Source organism: Zootermopsis nevadensis, unplaced genomic scaffold (genome assembly GCF_977971745.1).
Source record: "Zootermopsis nevadensis isolate Lab colony 2312 unplaced genomic scaffold, Znev_1.0 Znev_ptg000030l, whole genome shotgun sequence".
Classification (NCBI taxonomy): Eukaryota; Metazoa; Arthropoda; class Insecta; order Blattodea; family Termopsidae; genus Zootermopsis; species Zootermopsis nevadensis.
The window spans coordinates 12,331,186-12,356,321 of NW_028259162.1; the positions used below are offsets into that span (position 1 = coordinate 12,331,186).

Here is a 25,136-nt window from a genome sequence, read left to right on the forward strand (position 1 = left end):
TGATAATTGTAATTTATATTTAAGAGAGTTGTATCACCACAGTTACACTTTACAAGGTTTTTAAAGCACAAAATGGTAAAAGTCAGTTTTATTAATATATACTATAATAATGCATAGTGTAATATAATTTGTAAAAAACTGTACATATTATATTCCTATTATATATTTTAAATTATAATGACCAATGGACAAACTGGTTTTCGGAACACTTGAGAAAAGAAAGGACATATTTATGGGCAAAACTGTATTTAGTAATTATGTATCTTTTTTATAGACTTCAGTAATTTATGAAATCACAATTCTGCAATGTTTTAAATTAAATTCAATACAATCAGCTTGTAGGTAGTACTGAAAAACAAACTGTAAGAGTTTTAATTTGAAGGAAATAGAGAGTACTGAACCATAAATAAGAACAAACTGAGCTGCTAGAATAAATATCAAATTTTGTTCATATGTTGTTCACATACCACCAAATAAAGTATACATAAGACAGACAAATTTTCTCTGTCTGAAAGAGCATGCATATCTCCCAAAAAACTAAACCATGGGAGCAATTCTTCCCTCAACTAAAAATTAAATCCGTAGCATAACAGCTCCAGAGAGCCAAAGCCAACTAGCTTGACTGCTGGCCTCACGTTCACATGCCTAAGCAGAGGTGAACGATCATCCAACCAGATATAGGGTGACATGTGGTCAGCATGACGAACCCCCAGCCATTGCTAGCTTTCCTGACCGGTCTTCCCACAACTACAAAGATTAAAAAATAGTGTGTACACTGGTAGAAGATCAACATTTCTGTGTGCTATTGTCAACAGTATTTGTATACAACAAAACCTTTCTTTTGTCCAAACACATTATACAATACCTTTCTCAAGAACTGTACAAAAGCACTATACTACAAAGCCTACTAAACATAAAAACAAATGCATACAGTATTTACATACCATCATTCACACAGCATAACTCTTAATGAAATAGATCAAAATATATCTTGACAGGCAGAATGTTATAAAAGATGTGTGTCTAATGCAAGATTACTCTAAGTCCCAGCTGTTACTTCTTTGTTCATAAAATGTAGAAAAGATAAACAATGATTTTTGTTAAAGAAGTGTATGGTAACTTAATACAAAGTACTTATCATTATGTTTCTATCTTAAGAGTGTTGACTTCTTGGTATACTTTATCACCAGAAATTTTACTGCTTACTGCTATACAAAAGTATATATTTTAAATATGAAGTATAACCTCAACATAATATGAAAAGAGCAAATGAAGCTTCTTATGACATACAAGCTCTACTTATAAAAATGTGTTACTACATTCCAACTGTCAGGAACTTTTGAAATATATATCATACACAGACCACACCAGTAGATTTCACAAGGAGGTTGTAAGCTACAGCTCATATAGACCGAGCATTTAAAACCAATGTATTTGAAATCATGTGTAAGTAAATAATAATACATATGTTGCATTCAGTTCTTGACATAAATTATATGTGCAGTCAATAAATCAAGCCTGTATAATTGGTGTTTTACACTGTGCATTATTTACGAAAATTCAAAACTGTAAAATAACAAATGTTTTATTAGAATTGTTAAGGTTTATGGAATTAGACAATTTATATTATAGTTTGAACCTCCATGGAAACGTACTTTCACACAACTGGATGGTCATCACTGTGATCAAAACAGCAGCAGCACCAGTGTTATTTAGATTATGGTAACTCCCTGGTAAATATAGAGAGTAAGTACTTCTAAAGCTGTATTCATGCTTACCATTCAGATGCACATTCTTGATTCAGAAATTCAACAGACTTGGGGGGGGGGGGGGGGGGGGGGACGAAGACATCACAGTATATAGGTACAATACGAGTGCAACCAGGAAAACCTGATCATTCAATCATACTATACATTGTATCTTGAACTCACTTTTGAAGATCTGTGAACTAATGGAAACTTACCATTTGGTAAGGTAAGCCACGTTGTTACGGACGTTGCGGGGATAATTTCCTCTCATCACATTTTAGTACTTAGAAAGAAATAACTCACTTGGCAGCCTGCCGAAAGGCATTAAGCACCTCAAAATGTGTGTACAGACTTGCAACTTGATTTTCAAAATGCAAGGTTCTGTGGACAGGGGCTCCTAACCTTCTTAGCAAGTCACCAAATGCTTTTTCCTCCTTGCGAATCCATGGGCGGCGCTCATCATGTACTTGATATGGAGTCACATGGATGTGAATACCAATTCCTGGGATGAAAGAACATAATATAAAGATAAATTATCTCAGACTTGTCATTTTAAAGCAATAATAAATGCATTTACAGTGTCATCCTGATGAACTTTCTAGTGACCAACCAACTTAAACAAATATGGGATGCAGGTTTTCATGAAATAAAGAGCTTTACATATTTAATTGTAACAATTAGCAAATACAGGTAGCCCTCGATTTGCGCCGATTCAGAATAACGCCGATTTTGAAACCAGCAAGTCAAAAAGTGAAGAAAATTACTATTATTTATAACGTTTTACAATGTATCTCATACTGATTCTTATACTAAATCATAATTCTTACATCGCTGATTTTGAATAAAAATTATAAATACAGTCATCTCTGCAATTACGTAAGTTTCGTTAACGCGAATTTGCTCCAATGAGATCGATGAATCAGTAAAAGCTGTTTGTGAAATACAAACTTTTGCATATGCGAGTTTGCTCTTATGCAGTTTCATTCCTGGCGCTTTAAACTTTCAAAGGACTAATTTAATCTCTGCAGAGGTACTGGGGTTATTTTTACTACGCGATTTTCTATAGTTCGGCATCTTACATGAATGCAACTATCGCATAACAGTAGAGATGACTGTATACACATCAGTCACATGAAAGAATAGCAGTCAATCGCGGGGACCAACGAATTACCGATTGTAAATATATAAAATATATCTTTTTTAATCCCCTTAATTTTATTTACGTTATTTCAGAGCTTTAAATATAATGCCATTATATTACTCGTCAATGTTTGGGTGCTGGGAACGCATGTCATTGACTTCCCATTAATTTACATTATAAGAGAGTTTCAATTTACTTCGATTCTATTTACGCCGGTTCGTCCAGGAACGCATCAAGGGCGTAAATCGAGGGCTACCTGTATTAGTAAAAAAAGTACTAAATTTAACATCAGAATGACAATTTTTTTCATTATACAGAAAGTGTCCCAAAAAGATACACACACAACATAACACAGAATAAGGTGTTTTTTTATATTTATGTGAAACAGTACAGGCATACCCTGGGTTTCGACCACCTAATATTATAACCAACCTGACGATATGACCACTGTGCATTGATACTGTACTCTGTGATTATGCCTGACAAGTCCCAATGTTACAACCTATCATTTTGGTCTGGGCAAACAAGCAGACTCTCCAGTTTGTTTTGTTGTGCCATCTTGTACTATGCACATCACACAATGACCCAGGCAATTACCACAATGGGCAATGAAGCCAGTCCAACCCTTAAAGCAGTGGTCCTCAACCTTTTTGTGCCTACGGGCACATTTGAGAGTTTATGAGATCGTGGCAGGCACCAACCAATTAACAAAGCCAAATTTTCTTTTCTCTGGACAAATAAGATATGAACACTAAATAATACGCAAAACAACACAACGTTTAATGATACAAGAAACCACGCAATCAAAAATACGTACTTTTATAAGTATAATTATTATTACTCAAGTGGGAAATTAGTGTGATGTTTGCCACTGCATTTCATCGGCCAGTTTTTCAAATTTGGGAGTGTACGATGATGTTGCTGCTCACAAAGAATCGTCAAGATGGGCATTTGTAAGCTGAGATCTGTGCTTTGATTTTATGATGTTCATGGTTGAACGGCCTTCATTATTCAGTATAACCTCTTTCCGTATCAATGCGGACACCCAAAAAAAGCATTAGCAGGCGCCACGGCGCCCACGGGCACCGCATTGGGGACCACTGCCTTAAAGAATTCTGGAAGGGCTTAAACATATTGAATTTAGTCAATAACATGGGTTGAAATTAAGCAATCATGTAGGAAACTTTGCCTGCAATTTGCGAGACATTCAAGAAGTTTAAGAGACTGAACAGATCACAAAATAAGCTGTTAAACGGGAATTTTTAAAAAATGGTCGCAACAGATGTCAATGAATTAATTGCATCTCATTCTGTCTAACGAAGACCTCATCAGATTTCAGCAGTCCAATGTGCCACTGCAAGACATCAAATCAGGTGAAGACATTATGGTTTCTCCACCATCAGCAAAGGTCTTTGAACTGAAAAGTCTTGTTTCAATTTTACAGAAAGTGAATGAGCTTATAAATATGACTGAGCAAGAAGACCTCCATGCAGAAAGGAGTTTGAAGGTGCACAGAGGTCTTGAGGAGAAGATGGCATGCTACAAGGCGCTGCATGAAAAGAAGGTTGCTGTACAACTTAAGTAGGTTTTTCTCTAAATTTGAGAAACCATCACTATAGTGAAAAGAACAAGCATCCACTTCTGCACCCTCTTGAAAAGACTCAAGGCTTATTTCACTGAGTTTGTATTTTAATTTTAAACGGTTGTATTTATATTTTGGGTGATCTGATTATAACATATCAGCCGGGATAGCTCAGTCAGAATAGTGACTAGCTACGGGCTGGACGACCGGGGTTCGATCCCCGACGGGGTCAGAGGATTTTTCCTCTAGCCTCTGCGTCCAGACCGGCTCTGGGACCCACCCAGCCTCCTCTACAATGGGTACTGGAGTCTTTTCCTGGGGGTAAAGCCGGCCGGGACGTGATGCTGACCACTCACCCCCATCTAGTGCCGAGGTCAAGGAAGAGAGGAGCTATACCTCCACTCACCCCAAACGCCTACATGGCGTATAGTGGGACAAACTTTACTTTACTTTACTTTGATTATAACATGTCTGGGATTATTATTAATTAAATACCTTTAATAAATTTAAACAGTATTAAAATATGTTTATCATTGTATAGCACAAATAGTAATCTCAAACCACTTTTCTACAAGCTCAGAACATATCTTAATTTATAACACACAAGCCTATGGGAAAACTTACCCCAGAATATAACCAACCATTCATGATACAACCACATTTTCAAGGAACATAACCCCATCATACTGTGGGGTACACCTGCATTATAAATATTTTGTACCATATGCTGAGCAAGATCCATAGTCAAATATTTGAATACAATACAATGATAAAATCATAGCTTGGAGAAATGCAACAAAATAGATGTAATTATGAATTTTCAGCATCAAAATCAGATGTATATTATGGACAGAAATAAAATTATGCTCTTCAGCATCCAAAGACTATGATGTAAGACTTCAGAACTGTGGTGGACAATCCCGAGAGTCGCGTGCAAAAGTATGCTGATTACTTACCTAAACGTGTAAGAGTCTCTAGAAGACTTCTGGAAGTGATCCATGTGTTTTTGCCACCTGCATGCCCACCATCCAACCAATACATATCCTGTATTCTTGACACAAGTCTCATCATTGTATCATCATCTGGGGTCAGGGTCTTGAGATAATGGAATTCATAGATAAACTGGTTCAAGACCACACAACCTTTACTAAACCCTATAAGCACAAGGTGAGCTTTATCCAAGTTGAGACCTTCTCTCCACCATAATGGGGTCATATCTTCATCATCCTCCTCTTGTGTCTGCTAAATAAAAATGGCACAAATTCATTTGCATTTCCATATACACTACTCTGATCTCTCAGTTTTCATCACTCTTGTCTTACGTCAACATCAAATGTAAATCAATATTCTTTTACAAATAATATATAAGCCTAGCCATTCATCTTGAATGTTTCTGTGTATTTAAAATAAGGGGGGTTTCTAATGCCTCCCAAGGATGGTCTGGAAATACAATAAAGTGATTCTAAAATTTACCTCAGTGACCCGAAGAGCTACTGGTAGGGCCTCCCTAGCCAGATTGGTCAAGGGGGAGAGGTCAGACTAAGACAGGTACCTTGGTCTTCCAGGTTGGGGGTTGGTCGCAAGGCTAACAACCTTGCACCGTAAAAAGGAAGATGTTTCGAAACCTCGATCAAAGCCTCGGACAGACGGACCTAACAGAAGGCAGCGGAGGATAGGACCGAATGGAAGAGGAGAATAGAGGAGGCTGTGGACCGAATACGGACCGGAGAGCCATAGAAGAAGAAGATTCTAAAAATACAGTATTTAATTTAAAATTTAGCAGTTTAAAAAGCAGACCAGATGATAACATGAGATCTAAGGCTTTCACAGCATTGAAAATGTTGATGTTGGTCATCTGAGATGTGATGCAATGTGGACTTGTGTGTCACCTTCCAGTGTGTTCTAACTGCTAAATCTTGTGAAAGTCAAAATGATTCAAGATATCCACAAAAGGGAAAGAGGTTTACTTTTACTTCAATAAACCTCTTATTTCCTTTATGTCCTTGACATGCCAACTTAAACACTGATGATAAATATTCAACTGCTGCTACTGTGACTTAGCCATACTGATAAATCAGTGGTACCATCCCTAAATCAAAATTTATAGTTCTTAAAAATAAAGAAAAAAATAATAATAGGCATTGTCTAACAATTCATATGGGCCAATGTTGACAGTAATATGGATGATTTCTCACCAAGCCATCCCCATCAGTGACAGCTTCCTCTGTAGGTGGTGATGGCTCATTTGTCGCTGGAGGAAGCAATTCAGAAGCAGGCATAGTGCGAAGACGCTGTGAGATACCCTGCAGCAGCCGCTCCAGGTGTTGTAATGCATAGTGAGTAGGTGTATGATCTGGGGCTCCACAGTTGTTGCAAGGTACAAAGTTGTCATAACAACTAAATGTCTTAAACTCCATCCTGTAAGCCAGAGGGTTAATAATAAATAATATTCATTTAGTAGAATTAAAATTAAATATAAGTAATTAATCTATGACTGATAAAGAAGAGTTAAGTATAAATGTAAAGCATCATAATATACATCAAGACAATGGCTCAATGTATTTAAGTTGATATAATGAAACACCCTTCTGTCATTTTAAGAACTTACTTAGACTGAATTTAGAAGAAATAACATTTCATTTAATTACTTGCAATGCTTGTTGTTACACATTACATCAGGAGTTACTTACAATACAAATATTGAACATGACACCTATTGCCATATAGTACTGAATAATGGAAATAATATGCATGATGAACTATATCATTTTTAAATCAGTTACTTCTGACAACATAATGTTAGATTTCAATGTGTTGATGTACTCTATATCGAAAGTTGATCTTAGAATAGGCAAATGATAAGAACATAGGCATGCTGCATGTAAAATTAACCAACAGCTCATTCAACAACTAAAGCAGCTTGGAAACTTTGTAGCATCAAAGGAACATGCACTTTCATATGCTCATTACTGGAAAATATGTCTAGACCAAAAATTAAGCATACACTTTCACTTATGTTAGGGAAAACCACTGACATGTAATATAATTAAAGTTAGACTTGTAAGGAGTAAATATGTATCAGCTCTGCAATTTGCCTGTTTATTTAAAAATAGGAACACAGTCTTGTCATTTTGTATGTTAATGGAATCATTCCTACTTAAGATGTTTGAAGGCAGTTTTTACATACATTATCAGTACATGCATAAGAACATAAGAATAATGTAACAGAACAATGATCAAAATGAAAAACTGGAAATGTTTAATCTGCATTAAACTGTCACTTTCTTTCACCAGAAAATGGCCATCCATAAATTACATAATGTACATTTAGTTATATTTTAATACATGCTCCCTCTTACACGCTACCTCATGGCTATGTAATTTAAGGACAGCTCCCATTAAATCACAAAGGAACCCATATAAAATATGAGACAAGAAAAATATACCACTTGCCTGTTTTGATCCATTTCTGATGAGACAAATTCCATGAATGTTGCAAGTTTAGGAGCAGTCAATCTAATTAGAAGGAAATCATATTACTATACAAGAATTTTCCATACAATTAAAAAATCAAAGACCTCTTCAGTAGTTTGCCAAGGACCTGAAGGATGGGATAAATGTAATGGTGAATTATGATAACTTCCTTTTAAGGGCGTAGGTCTACAAGCAGAGACCTTAAGTGTTAGCATTACTTTTGATTAAAATGCTGGAACTGACTACATGTTTTATCTCTAATGCAACTTTAGCTTAAAGTTTTAAGAATATGTGAGCAAATGCTGGGCATGTCTTCACTCTCAATGCAATTTTAACATTCATTCTGGAAATAAAATTTTATTCAGACAGATGATGCTTTTAGAAACAATAAAAACATACGAGTGCTATACTACTGAACATAATTGCTCATGTATATCCTGGGACAGGGGTCACCTACCTTTTTGAGTGAGGGCAATTATTTCAATTCAGAATGGCACCATATGCTTTTTTTAAACACAAAAACAAAGAAAGCTTATGCACATTTAAAAATACTACTTTTTACAGTTAAGAGGCCATTAATATGTTGTATAAGTACTGACCAAATTTCCTCTCCCTCAACTGCTTACATGAAAGTTCTCACGGACACTCAGAAATATTTCTGTAAGCATACAGTTGATGATCTCTGCACTAGGGCATAAAAGACTCTTTCTTTCTTAGGTGTTACAGTAACAATTACTTCACTCCACAGCTTTACTTTTCTCAACACTTCTGGAAATGGGCATTAATACTGAAATTCAAACTTTCAATAAACGAAGCATTTATTCAGAATGAAAAACCATAAAGCCTCTGATAATGTCAATAAGAAATTATATCTGTAGTGCTTACCTAATGAGGCATGCTAACTGCATTAAGCACATATCCAGTCTCGCCAACAAAAGTTTAAATAAGAAAATATTAACTCCAACTAAAAATAATGAAAGTGAAATAAAAAAATAACATTATAATACAAAAATTGAGACCCATTTTCCTTCTATGATACCCCACTAGCAGAATAACTTATGCAATGGGAAATTTTCCTATATTATAGTATAAATTATTAATATACATCCAAAATGTGTGTTAATCTTGATATAGCACAGCATTCATCTCCCAGCACAAACAGATTCACAACAATAACAACATGACAATTATTTACTATATCCCTATATGCATAAAAAACAACTCAATTCTGCCCACAATCAATTATATTCACAGGAGTGTTGGCTGAGTATAAAAACATATTTATGGAATGTAGACTATTCACCTGAAGACATATGTAACTCTACCAACAAGTTTCACTTGGTGGCTATCCACAAACAGCATAACACATTAACTGCAATGTTTTTTATCCACTCCTGAAATTTAATGTCCCATGGATTTGAAGATGGCCAACAAGCATTATCATTAGTAATGAGCTGTAAAATTCTTTGATGCTTCTGCATTTCACAGTTCAGTTTTAGTAATTTTGATCTAATAATGAAGATGATGATGATATACTACCAACAATTTTATCTGCAATGAGTATACAACTGAATATGTTGCATTAAATTTGCAAGAAATGATGTCATATGTCCAAACAAATCAGTTTATTATCATACTGGATGTACTTTTTAACAGAATTTTATAGACGAAGTCTTAACAATGGCATAATAATCTACTGAATGTCCACAATTATGAGGAGAAGAGTTTGTCAATCAGGGGAGAGGAAGAAGAGGAGGAGAAAACAACACTTTCCAGACATTTCCTTCAAAAAGGAATCATCATGAACTAATGTTACAGGCAAACAATTGATAAGCACAGCAGAGAGGAGCCCTCAGCATCACACACGTCAAAACTGTCGAAGCAACACAAAGCTACAGATCATTCATGCAGAGGCAAGTGAACTGTGTTTTGTTCTAATCTTTTTCCTACATTCTGATGTTAAAATATGTCAGTATTCAGTTAACAAAGACTCTCATACAAATGCCAGTTAGAAATTCACTGTTCAGGATCTGTGGAGAAATCAAAAAAGCATGCTTTGCTCATACTAAATATACAGAATGACTAAAAAGAGAGCAGAAAATAATATTAAAAAAAATTCTCACTTGACACAGATAAGCAGATGACGGGGTCTGTTGAGACCTACCTATAATTAATAAAATTTTGATTATGAGCATGAATCTGAAGAAAAGTTAAAAAATGATATATTTTCTCTATAAAACAATATAAAATATCCAAACATTCATAGTGGCACATTTAACACATTATGCAATTTATGGACAACCCCACAGAACTTAATTTCCACTTCTGCCAAGTCTAGTTTAGAAAATGGCATTTCATAAAGTCATCTACAACTCACCTGCATACAAATACATTGTAAAAAGTGTGTAAGTTACAAGTCAATGTTTGCATGAAAGGAGAGACATGCAGTAACATGAAATACAAATATATGCTGTTTATATAGCGAATTAAATATTGATGTATGTCAATCCAGTTGTTTTCTATAACTTATCATCAGTTTCTGGCACTGTCACTGTTCCACATCAGCCAGGTTTAAAAATTCTAATAACTGAAACATTCATTCATTCATTCATTATCAATTTAAAAAAAGTAAACTCTTTCTAAAAATAACCACACTTGCTTGTTTAATAACCCACAAACTTTTATACCATGAAGATGGAAGCAACATATTCCTCCAAAATATTTCTCAGAGACAAAACAAAAACCAAGATGAACAAGAGACTCTGGGAGACCCAGAAAAAGATGGTCTTGGACATGAGCCAAAACAGGCTATTAATCCTATCCCATGAAGTTCATATTTATTATGATGATTATGACAAAAAAATATATTTCACAAAAGAACCTGAAACCTTTTTAATGCATATGTACAATCAAACTAGCATTAAAGGTATTTAGTGTTTCATGAAGCTCTTACAATTAAAGTATCACTGGATGAAAGTGAGGACCAATGCGTGCAATTAAACAGCTTTAACTGAAAATGTATTTTGGAAAAATATGGTACTACAGAATTATCAAACAGCTGATACAGATAGAAAGTAAAGAAGCATAAAAGTTTTATGGTAAAAAAAAAAGTGTTTCAAATATCTGTATTAGTATTATGTATGTGATTTTTATGCTTCAAAGTGGACTAAGTGAATGGCTATGCTAACAAAATTCCTAAAATCAAGAAACAATTCAATTACAGCACTTTACTCTTTTCTAGCTGTTTAACAGACATATCTGCACAGTGAATGGCCATGAACAATTAATGACAATGCTTAGATTATCACAAGATAAGTAATGCCAAGAACTTTTGAAATACTTCTATGCTTATGAGAAACCACCTGGATTCCTAAACTTCTGAAATCACTTCAATTCGAACCAATTTTTGAAACAAAAAGAAAAATCTAGGGACCAATGAAAGTAAAATTTATTTTTAAATTATTAATATATTTCAGAGTGACAGGGTGAGATAATATTTTAATACAATGCTATAGAACACATATTTATTATATGAATTTTGAAGATCATACTTAGTTTAACACTTCTGTAAAGAAATAATACCATTATTACACAAGCAAATATGGTATACTGCAAGATAAAATATAATAAATCTTTCTCTTGTATGCAGCATTTCTTTGTATTTAGAAAAAGGTTCACTTGTCATACATGTAGTTTTAATGAAATAACAGCACCTTTCTATGCACTGTAAGTACAATGTTTACTTATACACTTCACCTGCACCCCAATGACCAAGAGCAGAAGCTGTGTAACTTGAAATAACTAAGCTTACTTCTGACAAATAGGATGCACTTTAACATGCAGTTATATACAAAGTCATTAACTATTTTAAATAAATATATATCATATTTAAATTAGCTACTTCTGCTGTATTCCAGTCACAAAATGTGAAAGTAAGATCAAAAACATCTTTAACTTTAATAAACTGGAAAATTCACAGCCAAGGAAACAAAACACCACATATCTATGTGTGAGTTAATTAAAAAATATAAGATTATTTACAATATTTGTGAAGGCAGCTACATAGTCTAGAATGAAACCCACTACTAAGTAATAAAAAAAAAATTGAAACAATCTAACAATATACTGCAAGCAAAAAATTACTAAAAATATAGCTCACCTTGATGGTCTCACTACTACAACATGACTATCAGGAAAATAAGTATGAAGCAACACAGCAGTACTTTCCAGGTTCCATTTCACATAATTCTTGTTATCTCTATGATTTTCCATGTTCTCAGGAAAGTCCTAAAAAGAAACAAAGGTAATAATCAGGGCTGCTGTCACTGAAGAAAGTCAGTTTAAAAGAAATTAGAATCTACTTTACTGCAGAGTTCCATCCTCACTCTAGGTCAACCTGTAAGTCAGTGGTCCCCAACACGGTGCCCGCAGGCGCCATGGCGCCTGCCAAGACTTTTTTGGGTGCCCGCGTTGTTATGGAAAGAGGTTATACTGAATAATGAAGGCCGTTCAACCATTAACATTATAAAATCAAAGCACAGATCTTGACTTACTGATGCTCATCTTGACGATCGTTTGCGAGCAGCAACATCATCCTACACTCCCAAATTTGAAAAACTGGCCGATGAAATGCAGTGCCAAACATCACATTAACTTCCCACTTGAGTAATAATAATTGTACTTATAAAACTACGTATTTTTGATTGCATGGTTTCTTGTATCATTAAACATTGTGTTGTTTTGTGTATTATTTGGTGTCCATAACTTCTTTGTCCAAAGAGAAGAAAATTTGGCTTTGTTAATTGGTTGGTGCCTGCCACGATCTCATAAACTCTCAAATGTGCCCATAGGCACAAAAAGGTTGGGGACCACTGCTGTAAGTAAAAACACTTAAAATATTATGAAAATATAATTTTCTCACTTTATTGACAAGATTCTGAATAGTGTTTCTGTAGGAAATTCAAATCCCTGAAAACTTCCTCCTAAATTTTCTGACACTTATGCATCCCATAAGATCCATATAAAAAATACTAGATACTCTAGTGCAAACATAGCCATCTCCCACACAAAGGGAATTTCGCAAAACACTTCCATACTGCAAGGGAGTATTATAACACTTCCCCTATCACTGCTGCTGACTCGCAGTATGACCTGTGGCAACCAACAGTGATCATGCGTAGTAGAAAGGGTCTGTTGGCCTTGTTGTTGCACAGCTGCCAAATACCTTACCTGTAAAATAAGGAAGTAGGCTAAAACACATTGTGTAATGAAATGCATGGACATTTCCCAGATTAGACAGACTTTGAAAACTGGGGTTCTCACAGAAGTAATGATGTGTAGTGTTGGAAGTAGAATATGAATGGCTGTTGGGGTTACAATGAAGTTACAACAGGCCCAGTAAGCCAATAATGAAATCTACCTACTTTCAAAATGCAACCTTGTCTCGAGTGGAGAGGCTTGGTTAACAGATGGCCCATGTACAGTAGATATTTCTTAGGAAGAAGGGAAGAGAATAATAATGCTTCCATTTTGCTTAGGAATTAGAGATGTTTTCTGGATATCTCCTGTTTAATACAATGTAATTTAACTTAGGAACAAATGTTACTGGTTCCTAATATTGTGAATGCTCAATAAATGTTCCAATCTTAGTTTCTGATTCCCCTTTAAGTCTCTCCATTCACATACTGGATACTGTGTTACTGGGAATGACCCAATCTTCAAGTGCCTGAGCAATGTGGGTCCCAACTTTTTGTTGGCCACTTCATTCTCAGTGAAGTGAATCACCAGCTTCACACTTCAGCCACTCTATCCTGAGGAATAAAACACTCAGTACGAGATACTGCTGCTCCATACACATTTTATGGTGGTAAGAGACAATTCTCCAAATGCTTTTTCCATGAATGAAACCTGAACAAACATTTCATAGTGAGATCTCAGGTTCTCATGGCAGTGAGTATGAAGATGCTGTCATCTGGGTTACTGGGCCATGTAGCCTGGAAGAAGTTTACCTATATTACAGATGTGCTTGCTGCCTTCATCATCAGGGTGATAAGTAAGTTATATGTGAAATCAGTTTGAGATATGGGAACCAGTTGGTCAAGGTATAACCGAGGTTCTACATGGTGCAACAACCCAGAAGACAACCATCTTCATCCATTTCATACCTAGTCACTTTACAGATTGAAATGAGCAGAATTTATTTTAAAGGATCCTACTGTATAAAGCAATGATTAAGCATACAGTCACACTGAGATGTGAATCTCACCAAGACGCCCAGCACTGTATGTCTTTCTCACTGAATTCTATCAATAAAACCAATTATGTATAGCATCCAAGCCTGGCATAACACTGTATGTTCCATATGTAATAATGAAGTTTAATTACCTCCAGTTGCATTACTTTTCCTGTACCACACTGTACTTACCTTACACATACCTTCTAAAGCAGCACAAAAACACAGAAAAACCAACAACAAACCTGCACATCTCCACCAAAGAACACAACTGCCATATCTTGCTCAGCTCTTTCAGCAGGATGGCAATAGACAACATCATTAATGCGTCCATCATAGCCAGTGACACCACACAAACGAACCGGACAGACTGGAGGTGGTGTGCCCAACATCCTCCCCTAATGAAGCATAAACATAATTAAATATTATCATTATCAAACACAGACCAAGTGTCCAATGCATCAACTGCTGGTTGCAGTAATCAAATTTAACTGAGGCCCCAAGAATTAAAAACACCTACACATAACAAAGACATTTTGAAAAGAATACATGTCTTTCAATGTTAACAGTGTTTCACCTAAAGATTCTAATGCCAGATAGCAAATTTGATATCTTCTTCATTCTTGCTACAGCTAGCTCCATTTTAGTCTTTGCCTTCAATTTCAGTTTATGAATCCTATTCAGACATAACAGTTTTGCCCCAAGAAAGAATCAAACCCACACACTCAGTATATTTGTGGCCCAAAATCATGAATGTCTTAGATCGCACAGCCACCAGGACTAAAAGTTTCCAAAGGGGAATTAAACTGGGTGCATACAACAGAGACTTAGTAAATAAACATTTGTATGTAAACAAGTCTTAAAATTAAGAACTTCATTGATAAAAAGTATTTTATTATTTCTGCTAATTAAAGGTCATTGTTAACATGATTTGTTATTATTCATATATTTATCTCCATTACTTAGGGTTTAATAATAAAAGAATATAAATAATGAAAACAATTAGTATTAATTGTGAGTAGATAATGAATTTTCATTATATTCAAGCTTTAAAAGGATATATTACATTACTTACCTCTGAAATACAAGAATTCTGACTGCTCAATCTACTGAGAGGTACATTATAACAACAGTGCATCTTGTCTCTTAAAATTTGTTTGCAATCAGTTCAACATTTCCTACCAAGCATTAGCGTCTGTACAATTGACTTATTCACATTTCATTATACAGAACTGTTAACAAAACAAGAAACTCTTACTCATGAGGAAATGTTCTACTAAAAGTCAAACACTTCCTGTATTAAACTCTAACTGCAACAGCTAATCTAAGAACACAACACTCAATAATGATTGAAGCATGAACACTTGATTAAAATTTGCAAGAAAAAATAATTCTGAAAAAACAAATATATGCAAAGAAATTACTGTAATGTGGTCTATGGAACTTCTGAGTAGCAAAGTATTTACTCACATTACAGGTCACAGATTTGTAAAAGGATGAAATTATTACATACATATAAGTTTTAATACAAAAACTATATAAATAATATTCACAGCTACCCTCTACATCCAATTCTTCCATGTGCAACTCAAGGACACATCATCCTATGGAGACAATGTACCCATTTAACCTGGCTATACAAAACTGGAGTAACTTGGTTAATGTTGTTATTTAACATAATTTGGGAAGAACAACTCAACGAATAAGAGCAAAATGTAAACAAAAATATTCACAATGTGATACTTACTGACTTTCTGGTACCTTCTTGTGTCCAACAGTGGAGAAATGAAACAAAACAGGTAAAATATTGTTTCCACGTTCTTACTCTGATCATCCAGTCGTTTTACTATGTGGTGGGTCACCAAATGATCCAGTCCACATCTGTAAATAATTCATATGGATACTCAACATTAGTCATGTCTCCTTCATTTACATTCATAACATTTTATAAAGTTCAAACTGTAAAATGTTATGATCATACTAGCTGAGCATACGGCTTGTCAAATTTGATGAGTATGAAACTTTTTGCGTTGAACAGTAATACTATTTACTGCAGCATTACCTTGGCAGAAGCCGGCTCTGATTTTGTTACATGAGCACCAGACTTCATAGTTGAAAGAAATTAAACAATAGTGAATGAAGCAAAACACGTCAACACAAAGCCATCTACCAATCTCCAGACTCCCACCAAAGGCACACCCAACCATACCTTCATTTTAAATTTCTGCTACCAAAGCCACCATGGTTAGAACTTAAACAGAACAGACATACAGGCAGTCAGACAGATAACATTAAACTGTGAACCAGAGAAATGTCTGAGAACCCCTTAACTGTATTTATATGGCAACAGTTACAATAATTAAAGCATAACAGATATGTAAATAGTTCTGTAATCATTATCCTATAAGGTCAAAAACTGATTAGTAGCACTACTGTGCCAACAGTTATAATATCTATGAATAATAAAACACATACACAAGGGTTGCTACTGTAGAGGAGTAGGTATCATGTTTGTCAAACAGAATTAAAAAACAAATTACAAATGTTACAATAACAGTAACTGCTTCTGTATGCTAGAAAAACATTGACAATTAAAGGCTGCCATTTTTAATTGATGACTCAGTTTATAATTTAAGCAGACCGAAGAATGCTTTAATCAGATAACGGTTACATAAACTCAATAAAATAATAATACAGGGTTCCAGACATTGTCATCCATTCACAATAACAAAGTTAAGGAAAGCAAATGCCTAAAATACTTTTGGGTCAATTATCTTGAAAATAAACAAGATGAAAGAAATAATTCCGTCATTATACAATTTATTAATATTATATTTCTAAATTAAAAAAAAGTTTCAGCATATGGATTTTGGCAACCATGAGTGGCAAAATGTTATAATACAGGTAATTACATCTGAAAAACAAGGCAATATATTAGTCTCACTTCACAAAAAAAACTTAAGACAGACAAAAGAAAACAGAATTAAGAACATAAAATAACATTTTATTAGTTTTCAATCATTAATTTATTACTGACAGCACATTAACAATCTAGGAAACAAAATTACCATATCATACAATGCCTTTCCTTGGTAGATGCCAGTCATTCGACTATTCAAGAAAGTCTTGTGTTACAGACTCACAAGTATCTGGATAGTACTATGCGCTAGTTCAATTCATAACACTATGATCCTCCAAGCTGTGTAAGGTTTCCCAAACAAAATTCTGTATTCTTGCTTCCCACTAATGACCACAGTTTAACAGTCAGCATTACTGATTCATATTCGGGAAATATGTTCACAATTCTACACAGAAGTTGGCTGTCATTACTGAGGTTATCTACACAAATGCCAAGATAGTGCCTTAAAATAGGACACAACCACTTCCTTCCACACCCTTTAAAATTATATCCATACATAATCCTACATACATTCCCTTTTCAGATTAAAATACAGCACAGCACAGATTTTTTTATGATGATGATGACAGTGGTATGCTAATGAGAAACGAACATTTTGGAAATAGTTATTTACTTGAACCAAGTCCATTTTAACTCCCGAACTATTTATTATTTATTTTAATATTATCCTCCAATCTACACCTGTATCTCCCACATGATCTTCCTCCAGGTTTTCTGACCAAAATTTTGTTGTGCATTTCTGACCTCTTCCATGTCTTCCCCAAATAATCCTTCTAGATTTATGCATCCTCACTTCCTCATCCCTTGTCACCATGGCATGAAGTATCCTCAGTTTGCAGAAGAAGATGGCCAAAACGTAGCTCTGAACATACTGAATAAAAGTATTTAAAAATCCATTTGTATTTCAAAGAAACTGGTAAAGAAAGTGCTGTTTATTCTGTTGCATCCTGACTTCCGACTGGAGTCCCGCGACGTCGTATCTTGGATGTGAACGCCGCTTCGAATCGAGCAGGGCGATCCGGGACTGTGCGGGCGAAGGGAACGAAGAGTTCTCGGGTGGAGAGTCGCAAGCAATAGTAGGAGAGGCGCGGTAAGAAATGATTTATTGCTACAACAATGTAGTACAGTAAGTGAACCAGGTCTGGAGGAGACGATGCGTCCGAACTGGACAAAGCTATGTGCACAGAATCGACCCGTTTCTGGAACGTTCCTTCCTTAGTTTAACAAATACAGTTTCATATTTATTCTCGGTGTTTTTCTCTGTTTTCCCTGTAGCACGTGATGTCTCGCACTCCGGACCTCGTACTGCTCAGAGTCCAGTTTCCTCTACTTCGACTAATCTAATTAAACATTGTCAGAGCTAGCACAGAAAAAGATACCAAGTTAGAAATATGCAGACATCAATATTCGAGGTACAGTTTCATATCTATTTTTATGGTTGATTAGTACTTAACTTGCTCTTGTTGGTTAACACCTAACCGTATTCCAATATATCATAATTAATACCGACATTATCCATATATACCAATTCTGTGAATCATACAAAACCCTTAAATATATACTATGGGAAAAACGCAGACTTACTGGTTCTTTTGATGATAAAAGACACACAGACACAACCTCCACATTATGCATTAATTTCATTTACTTTGTACAAGAAATTGATAAATATATTTTGTAACATATTCAGGATGGATTCCAACTAAGCAAAAATAAATACTTTAAAATGAACTTCAATGCCAACTCGCAAGTATGTGTAACATGTTTTAAATGTCAATGTTTCAGTTCAAAGCACTGTTTAATGTACTGTGTATCAGAGTCTTTCTGTGCGCAACAAATTAGTCTGTTCATAGTCAATAAATAAACTGTACTACTGCAAAGGTTATTTTGCAACACATGAGATGTCATGATTAGCAATAGTAAACTAGAAAATACTGGGAAGGAAGTGGCTTTAGCCTATAAAAAGTACAAATCTGACAAATGTTTGCAGGAACTGAAGAAATTCATGACAGTGTCCAAGACTCAAACAAGGTACCTACAGAATACAAGTCAAACATACCACAATTTGATCTAACCAGCTCAGTATGTACAAAAATCAGTATTGATTTTTGTTACTTTTAAGTTATTATTTGTTTGTCAATTACTTTATTTAACAACATTTATAGTAACTGCACAAACAATATAGCAACAAATAATAGGATAATAATGAATATGTAGAAAATGACACAGAAGAAAGCAGTTATGGCCTATAATTTGCTTTGGTCTCATAAAATTTCAAATAGCTGAGGTTTCCAAAGAAATACTGGCCTTCCTCCTCCCCCACTCTAATGCAGATATCAGGTGCTGTGCTCCTGTGGTCAGTTCACTGAAACTATGAATACTGGTATTCATAACCTTAATCTAACCTTAAAGTTCATCTGAAAAAAGTTTCACATGGGACAAAAATTAATTTACATAATGTTTGTTCTGAAATGTGTAGTTAATTTTTGTTCCAAATGTGTCCAAAGCTTGGCATAAACTGAACTACAAAAAGAATGCTAAGCCCCGTTTCACCCATAAATTTTTAAAAACAATCTGTTCCACAACTTTTTCTCGTAACAGTTTTCCTCTGTCTGATGTAATTAAATAAAATTAAGCAAAGTCTTTATGAAAAACACGGGCACTGACCAGCAAAGGAACAGTTTTCAATACACAATATAGTTCAGAAGATGTGGATTGCAAAGTTAAGTTAAAATTATTCCACACACCTCTCAAAAAGTCAGTTACAACACATAGTGTGTCTAAATTTATTCTACAACTTTAAAAACAATTACTACCAATCTTTCATATAAAATACTAAGTTCAAGTTAATGGAAAAGTGTGGACAAACCACACAACTATAATCTGACCTGAATCTGTCAAATATTTAGGATATGAAATATGCATGTAAACATGCCTTCAGTTTTTTCATACGCTGAGTACAAATAGCATATTTGTTGACAGAGTTCTTCTGGGTTGTAATGCAGAGTGGAGTTGTAGGTAGATATAAAACTTTTCGAGAAACATACTGCCTCCATCTTCAGGGCTATACCCAAAAGAACATCATCTTCACCACCATGAGGACCTCGTATCTAAGTAGACATTTTAGTGCATAAAATGTCAGAAATGTATACTAAATGGCTCTCATCACTTCTGCAATTACAGCAACTTGCATGAGTCTCATGTTGCCAACTGAAGAACCGTTTAAAAAACATTCCCTCCATTTGTGTCAATTGCAAAACCATTGTACAGCATTTCATGTATGTGATTTTCAGGTTAAAACTAACTTTCAAGAACAAGAATCCACAAACACAATACAAAGATACTAATATGCAGATAATTTCCAGCATTTTAATTTTAGCAATATTCCATTTAGTGCTGCAGAAGTTAATTTGGAACTACAAATGCTCAATTTTAGTGCAAATCCTCCCCCAAAATGCATGTATCTCATTAGGTACAAAAAGTATTTATTTGACAAAAAGATTAATAAATTTATGTACACTATTATTACAAGGGTAATAAAATGCAACTGCCTTCTCTCAAAAAATGGTGTCAGTGGTCCTTGAATTGACAGATGGGAAATTTACACACACATATAAACAGCTTAGACCTCAACTGCTCATAAACAGGTAGGGTAAAAGACCCTTCTCCCATGAAACCAACAGTATGCACAAAAATATTGGGTAAAAATGTTTAACTTTACACACACAAATTTACATCTGTCAAAGTCAATAGCCGCGCTTACGCTGATAGCTGGATATTATACGGACTCTAATATCTTCCAGCCACTGCCTCATCTCTGTCTTAAGTTCACGCACCTTCACCCGTATTTCTTCACGCATCAAATTGAAACACATTGCAATAAGGCCCATTCCTAAGAGCAAATACACAAAATTGATGACCAGTTTTGTCTGATTACCACTATTTAGAGCTTCAAGTATATTTGCTCCAGGAACAAAGTCACCGATTCCAATTTTGCAAAGACTAGTCACACAGAAATATGTGCTGTCAAGGTATTCCCACCCTTCCCACTCAGCGAACATGATAGTTCCCGTGAGCACGTAACCGCCCATAACCCACAGACACGCCGTGGAGGGGACAATGATACGGGTAGCTGGCAATGGGGGCAGACTGCTCTCAGAATCACGGTCGCCTACACCGTCCTCAGTACACTCGTACAAACGCCTGTACAACCAACGGAATGTTGAGGCCAGGACCTTCCCCATATTCATGAAGTACAACACATACAACGGAATTCCAAAAACTGCATACAGCACGGTGAGACCTTTCCCCAGTGGTGTTTTTGGCACGACATTCCCATAGCCGATCATGGTAAAAACAGCCAAGCAGAACATCAAGGCGGCTGGGAAGGTCCATAATTCATCACTGGTTCTGCCGTTATAACCTTCCTTATATGCTTTCGCAAAACCGTCCTGAAAGACTTTCAACACCCTGTCAACCTCACTGCGCCAAGCAGTTTCGTTGAAAGCAAATTCACTGGTAGTCAAAGTCCAGATGTCACTAGTACAGTTCAAATGAAGACTCGCAACGATCTCATTTTGAGGATTCTTCCAGTCCTTCTCAACCGACATGAAACCAAATGCTCCGACAATGGCATAACCAACCACGAGGCCACCGACTCCAACTTGAGTGCACATAAACGCCACCAATTTTCGGCAACAATCCTTCACCCTCTCGCGAGGGTCACTAGCCGTTGTCGATGACGAACCGCGACTGCGCACTGAGCTTCGAACCCCGGACCCACCAACAGACCTCATCTTATTCAATCGATGGTTTACAGAACACTGAAATAGTTCGCCCACTGACGCAGTTATGGAACCCTCCAAGACTATTTCTGGACGCACTTGGCATCGGGCCCTCTTGTGCTACCAACTGGCAACATCACACTCTTACAGATTCACTGGATGAATTAATTTTCACTGACAGAGGGCATTATACAGAGAGATCACGTCAACTTGACTTTACGTCTGCCTTTAACACCCATACAGCTTGCACTATACCAGTGTTCATCAAACTGTTCCGTGGAACCCTGGGATGCGTGTGTAGTTGTTTATTGTCTTCAACCTTTATACAGAATTGCTAGCTCGGTTCCCGCAGAATCAGAACGTTATTTGCACATAAAACATGTACACTGCAAGAAAAACCTGTTGCGTTTCTTAAACGTAAATGGATTAAACGAAGCATTTTGAAACTCATCTCAGTGACTGAAGGTGAAAATAAAAATGTGTTAAGCATCCAGCAAAGTGAGCCTATTTCGGAGAAATCCATACGACTGCCAAAAATCTCACCGCATCCTGAGACAGTCGCTTGAAAGTTAATCTACTAGGCCCACTTTCAGATTGTACGTTTTCGAAAAGAATGTAGAACGTGCGCTGCAATATCGAATATCAGTCAATTAAACGAGTCTAGGAACAGATCGAACATTATCGATCGATCTTTTATTAGAAGAGAGCTACAGGAATAGATCGAACTTCATCATTTGTGATCCTGTTTCTCTTTGCAGTTGTCGCCGTTGTTTTCTTGTTCTTTTCATCATGTCCCATCCTGACACAACAGATTCTTTTATATTTATATTGCCTTCCATTTCTATAATCTATAGAAGTGACAACTTGGGAGTGTCTTCGAATTTTATCGATTTTCTATCGATTTGTGTTCTCGTCTCTTTCTCTCTCCCATTGCCACCAAAATATTTTCCGCTGCACTCTCATTATACCTAAAACTGACACAGTGGACTGTAGGTGTATCATATTAATAATTATACATTCTTTATGCAAGTTGACTACTTTGGAATGCAGTGGGTCTTGCTTCTTTTTTGATGAGTTGGTTGGCCAGTAATACAATTACAAGTTATCTCCCACAAATGATTGACATTGTCCACAGATCTTAATTCTGGGTTTTTTCAACATATTTCACTGTTCAGGTCAAACGTTAACTTAAACATAATGGCCTAACAGGTTTCTATTTCCTTATCCCTATACTGAAACACTGTATTATTCAGATGATGGACAAGCCCAAAAGAACAAATTTACATTAATCTATAAGGTTGGAAACGCGATTTGTAAATAAACACTTACCTGTGGTTGGGTTTATACTTTATCTATCCTCCTCCTCCTCTGAAAATAAAATGAGCCATAACTCATAGGCAAAACATCCAAGGACCTATGTTTAAAGAAATGCTTGTTTCTGTGCACAGAATGTCCCCAAAGTGGTGTCATGTATTCCAAAAACATATACATACAACAAATAAGTTCAAAAGAATCTGATGCTTAATGTGCACACCCCTCCATGTTCACACGACAGAGTTGTTTCAATCGAACTGACTTATACATGACTAAAAAAAAGGCCTTAATTGGAAACAATGTATTGCTTTTTATGCAGATGGTGAAAAAATACATGGTTTTATTGCACATGTTAAAGTCAATGCAACAGAATGCACTAGTAGGCAATGTCATGAAACTCTTGCTGCGAAAAAGATTCCGAACACATTGAAAACAGTGATAGATGACAATGTAAAGGTCATAAATTTTAAAAATCAAGACAAATGAATTCAAGAATTCTCCAGTTTTTTTTAAAATTTAATAATGATTGTATTTTACCTTTTCCAGCTAACTTTCTTCACTATACATTTATTTAAATTGATACTTCATCCATAATCCTTACATACCATAACAACCCTCTGAAATTTATTCCCTAAAGTGTTTTCACTGGGTTCCCATATAATTATGCTTTCTTCATACACAGTACTTCCTGGAATTCCATTCTCTTCTCCTTATGTTACTTCTGTTATTAATTTATCCATTACTATGTTTAGCAGCACAGGCTATAAAACCCTGTCTTGTCTAATCACTCTAAACATTCTGAAACTTGAATATTCTTTGCTGTAATAAACATAGTATTTTCATAACTGTCATAATTTCTTTATTCTCTCCATTAGTCCTTTTAAAACATTTTCCGTCTGTAACATTGCTTCAGATTTCTTCAAGATGTGTAAATGAAGCATTATTCTGTCAGCAAATTTGGTGTTGGAAGGTCTAGTAAACACATTAAACAACAGATGTACATGTGGGCATAAATGGCTGGCTCTCAATACATTTGAAGAACATACCCAGAAACTTCACAACTAAACCTCATCACTTCATCTGTGACATCAAACAAGAGGTGGTGTGATGACAGTGATCAGTTTGTTGAAATAATGAAAAAGGAAGCAACTGTGGTCTATTTTAATGTACTGGCTCAGCTTTTGTCGGGACAAACAAAGAGAACTAAAAGAGAAGCCAGAACAGTTAGGTCCCTAGCTGTCCCTAGCCAGAAATTAAGCTAGAAACTTCCTACTTCTACTCTACTTATCAGGACTCAACCCTGGAACCCATTATCATATATAAACACTCAAACCTATACTTAAATAAATAAATACTCAAGCTGAATATGAAGATCTATATTTGCTCTTACAATGTATAAATAGTGTATTAAAGTTTCATAGTGATCAATCATAAATCTGTGTGCACTCAATTAAAGTTCACTTTTGTGAATTATAAATCCCTCATGCCAACAAATTCATATTCAAAAAAAAATCTGTGGCTTCGTGACACAAATACTATCACTGACATTGTAGTGAACAGTAACTGTTTCAAGAAATATCAAATCAATATGTACGGTATGCTACACATATGAGTCATGACCTGTCCTGTAAAATGACACGGAATTGCAATCACGTCTAACCAAGAAATTGTAATTTAACCTAACCTTCATTAAATTTTTCCAAATTTTATATTCCAGCGAATTTCCAGTTCACTTACCTTCCAGTAAAAGAAACGTTGAGTATAATTCAAGTAATAAGTGTCTATAATCATAAACTTGTCATTTCGTCGAACTTATACTGCACAATATAGCCCTTAAATTTTGTTCAACTTACAAACACATTCAGTAACTTCATCATCTCTACATCAATATTTGACCACCAGAGTGCTCTGCTTTACTGTAAAACGAAACGGGAAAAGACG

General features: G+C 35.4%; 2 protein-coding genes and 1 long non-coding RNA gene across 7 annotated transcripts; 1 reads left to right on the plus strand and 2 right to left on the minus strand.

The window, feature by feature from the left end:
• Positions 1-25,116, minus strand: LOC110839636 (mitochondrial protein C2orf69 homolog). 5 transcript variants are annotated; one of them, XM_087358448.1, is made up of 9 exons: positions 24,933-25,116; positions 23,211-23,249; positions 15,925-16,058; positions 14,423-14,575; positions 12,105-12,232; positions 7,925-7,987; positions 6,667-6,889; positions 5,428-5,710; positions 1-2,250 (listed from the first exon to the last, which is right to left on the minus strand). In XM_087358448.1, exons 3-9 carry the CDS (start codon positions 16,009-16,011, stop codon positions 2,048-2,050), a joined length of 1,140 nt encoding a protein of 379 aa, XP_087214574.1. In that variant the 5' UTR covers positions 16,012-16,058; positions 23,211-23,249; positions 24,933-25,116; the 3' UTR covers positions 1-2,047. The 5 variants fall into 5 exon arrangements, with proteins under 5 accessions (XP_087214574.1, XP_087214571.1, XP_087214575.1 ...); XM_087358445.1 differs by having other exon boundaries at positions 5,428-5,713; positions 24,933-25,112; XM_087358449.1 differs by lacking the exon at positions 7,925-7,987 and having other exon boundaries at positions 5,428-5,713; positions 24,933-25,114.
• LOC110839639 (uncharacterized) lies at positions 18,250-24,635 on the plus strand. The gene is made up of 3 exons (XR_002546559.2): positions 18,250-18,509; positions 19,088-19,128; positions 24,109-24,635. It is a non-coding gene; the product is annotated as an uncharacterized LOC110839639 (long non-coding RNA).
• Positions 20,566-23,195, minus strand: LOC110839635 (potassium channel subfamily K member 10). Its single transcript, XM_022084014.2, has one exon. The coding sequence runs from the start codon at positions 21,891-21,893 to the stop codon at positions 20,844-20,846; it is 1,050 nt and encodes a 349-aa protein (XP_021939706.1). The 5' UTR covers positions 21,894-23,195; the 3' UTR covers positions 20,566-20,843.
• Positions 25,117-25,136: the final 20 nt, after the last annotated feature.